Source organism: Corvus brachyrhynchos, unplaced genomic scaffold (genome assembly GCF_000691975.1).
Source record: "Corvus brachyrhynchos isolate BGI_N302 unplaced genomic scaffold, ASM69197v1 scaffold19, whole genome shotgun sequence".
Lineage (NCBI taxonomy): Eukaryota > Metazoa > Chordata > Aves > Passeriformes > Corvidae > Corvus > Corvus brachyrhynchos.
This window is the reverse complement of record NW_008246061.1, coordinates 3466132-3468642: the sequence shown is the minus strand read 5'-3', so window position 1 is coordinate 3468642 and position 2511 is coordinate 3466132. Positions and strand designations below refer to the sequence as shown.

At 60.3% G+C, this 2511-nt stretch overlaps 2 protein-coding genes across 7 annotated transcripts in view; one reads left to right on the top strand and one right to left on the bottom strand.

Moving 5' to 3' along the window:
• The window catches only part of INPP5J (inositol polyphosphate-5-phosphatase J), a 19505-nt gene that overhangs the window by 6478 nt on the left and 10516 nt on the right, over nt 1-2511 (top strand). The gene's annotated exons all lie outside the window — the stretch shown is intronic.
• Nucleotides 481-2502, bottom strand: PLA2G3 (phospholipase A2 group III). The gene is made up of 5 exons (XM_017746530.1): nt 2343-2502; nt 1780-2240; nt 1540-1669; nt 1291-1425; nt 481-1128 (listed from the first exon to the last, which is right to left on the bottom strand). Exons 2-5 carry the CDS (start codon nt 2204-2206, stop codon nt 924-926), a joined length of 897 nt encoding a protein of 298 aa, XP_017602019.1. The 5' UTR covers nt 2207-2240; nt 2343-2502; the 3' UTR covers nt 481-923.

Genomic DNA, 2511 nt, shown 5'->3' with positions numbered 1-2511 from the left:
CCCTTATTTATTGCAGTGATTACTCACCCCTGTTGTGTGCCTGGCAGGTAGAGGCCCCCCCTGCTGCCCCCAGCCCAAGCTCCTGCCCTGGGCAGGGCTGTGAGGTGACAACACAGGGGACGGTGGGCAAAGCTGGTCTAATATGGTTTGGGGAACCCCTCATGAACTTCCAAGTGCAGGACTCTTATCCCATGGGAGGAGTGCTGGCCTCACACCTGAGGTAGCACAAGAGGCCAGGGCAGGGCTCTGGCAGGAATGGCGATGGGCACAGAGCGAGGACCACCACAGGGTACCCTGGAGATCAAAGCTTGCTCCTTCCCTGCTCTACCACTGTGCCTCAGCCTGAACATAGTGCAAGTGACAAAATAAATGATTCTGCCCACCCCAGCTGCACTGTGCTCACTGCTGGGGGCAGGATCAGCCCCGGGGTGGGGGCCACAGCATGAAGAGGGGGCCAGCAGGGTCAGCCCTTGCACCATACACCATGCTCTGACCACCCTTTATTTCTTCTGCTGCATGCAGGTACTGACCCCAGCCCTCCTACTTTGCCTGTGCAAGAAGGTCAGTGTCACACCTTACTGCTCAGGCCCCCCAGTTGAAGGGTCACCACCAGCCTAGGAGTGGGGGACCCTGCCATCCCCCCTGCCCCAGAGCACACCAAGGAAGGACAATTGGTTTCCCCATTCCTGAGCCCTCCTATTTCTTTCCCCTTGCTTTTGATGCTCATGGATGGCAGCCACAGTTCCTTGAGAGGCTTCTCAGGCTCTCTGCCTGCTCTGGCTGTGGTCCTCAGCTCTGTGCAGTCATGCCAGCAGACATGCTCAGTGCCATCCTTTGACTCGGGGACCAGATCCCAAGCAGCTCCAGGCTGCAGCACAGCACATTTTCCTCCCTTTCCTTCCCAAGGCAGCGTTGCTTGGGCATCATCGAGGCACTGTGTGGGGCCAAGTACCTGGTGTGTGCTCTATGACCAGATGCTGGCACTGCTCACAGAAGGTGCCTCCTTTGGCTTGTGTCTTCCAGTGTGGATGCTTGGCCTTGGAGCTCACAGGCAGAGGGCCCCAGCCTCTTAGAGTCTTTTTGAGCTGTCGTGCAGGTACAAGTACAGCCCTGGTCACTGTGGTACAGCTGTCAAAGAAGCAAAGCTGTGACCATCAATGTAACCCTGCAGCACCAACATCCACTGCCCCTGCCCTGCAGCCTGCTTGTGTCATGGCAGAGCAAGGGCCATTGTGTGCACTGCTGTTTCCTGCCCCACACAGGCCCTGGCCTCTTGACCTCCCCACCTACCTGTGCTGTGACCCCCTGCCTGGGCTGCAGGCAGCAAGCAGCTCCAGAACAAAGCAGTCCATGGTGATGTGGTCAGCCAGGACAGCCACGTCCATGTCACTGCACTCCCTCACCCTGTGGAGGCACCGTGCCAGCCTGCAGGCACAGGAGAGCAGGCATCAGCAGGTGCTGGCCAGGGCAGGCATCCCACCTCCTCTGATCCCCAACTGTGTGTATGCACACAGTGCCCTCTTACTCCTGGACTCACACCTGCGTGTGCAGTTGCAGTGGAGGAGTGTCCGTCTGTCCACGTTGTGCAGCTGGTACCTCACCTCGTGGGGTGCAATCTGGTGCTCACACTTACCCAGATGCTTGTTGCACCTGCACCCCCTGCCTGGGCCTGAGGAGAGTGGGGAGGTAAGAGGCACCCCAAGCACATGACCCCACCAGCCTGAGGCCTTGGGCCACCCCTCCTGAGGTGTGCACATGCTGCCCACAGTACCAGCTCACCCTGCTGCCTATGCTCCTTCACAGCAGGTACGGGTGTGGCTCCACACTGTGCTGTGATTGGGCTAGGCCCAATGCTGCCATACCAAGGGTGTGCTGAGATTCCAGCCCTTTGCTCTGCTCCAACCAGATCCTGTCCCGACACGGTCAATGCTGTTGTGGGGCCAGGCTCTAGCTGCCACTGCACTGCTGGGTGCCTGGTTGTAAGCTCAGCCTTATTCCTGGCCAATGCAGGGGTACCTGGGCCCTGCAGCTGCTGGGCTGTCTTAGGTCTCCATGCCTGGCGGCGCCCAAGCTTCACCCTCAGTTGCTGTCGAAGCTGCTTACGCCCAGTTCTAGGGAAATTCCTTCCCTTGTCTGGGGGCTGCACAGTGAGGCTGCCCCTCTCCTCTGCCGGCAGGCTGGGGTGGTACTGACTCTGCTGCACCATCCTGGCCAGAGGCACTACACCATAACGCTCACACCTGGGGACACCATGTACTGTGAGGTCCTGCACACCAACCAAGCCGTGACCGGGCAGGCAGCGGGGCAGGGCACGCTCAGGGCCGGGGCACCCGGGCACCCCCCCGCCCCACCAGTGCCACTGGACGCACTCCTCGCTCTCTTCCAGCACAAAGCAGGGCACCTCCAAGAGGTTGAAGAATGTGACGCCGATGATGTTGGAGACGGTGTCGTTGATGGCGAGCAGGCACCGCCGGAACCTGCAGGCAGGGACCGGGGCGGAGGGGGGGGAGC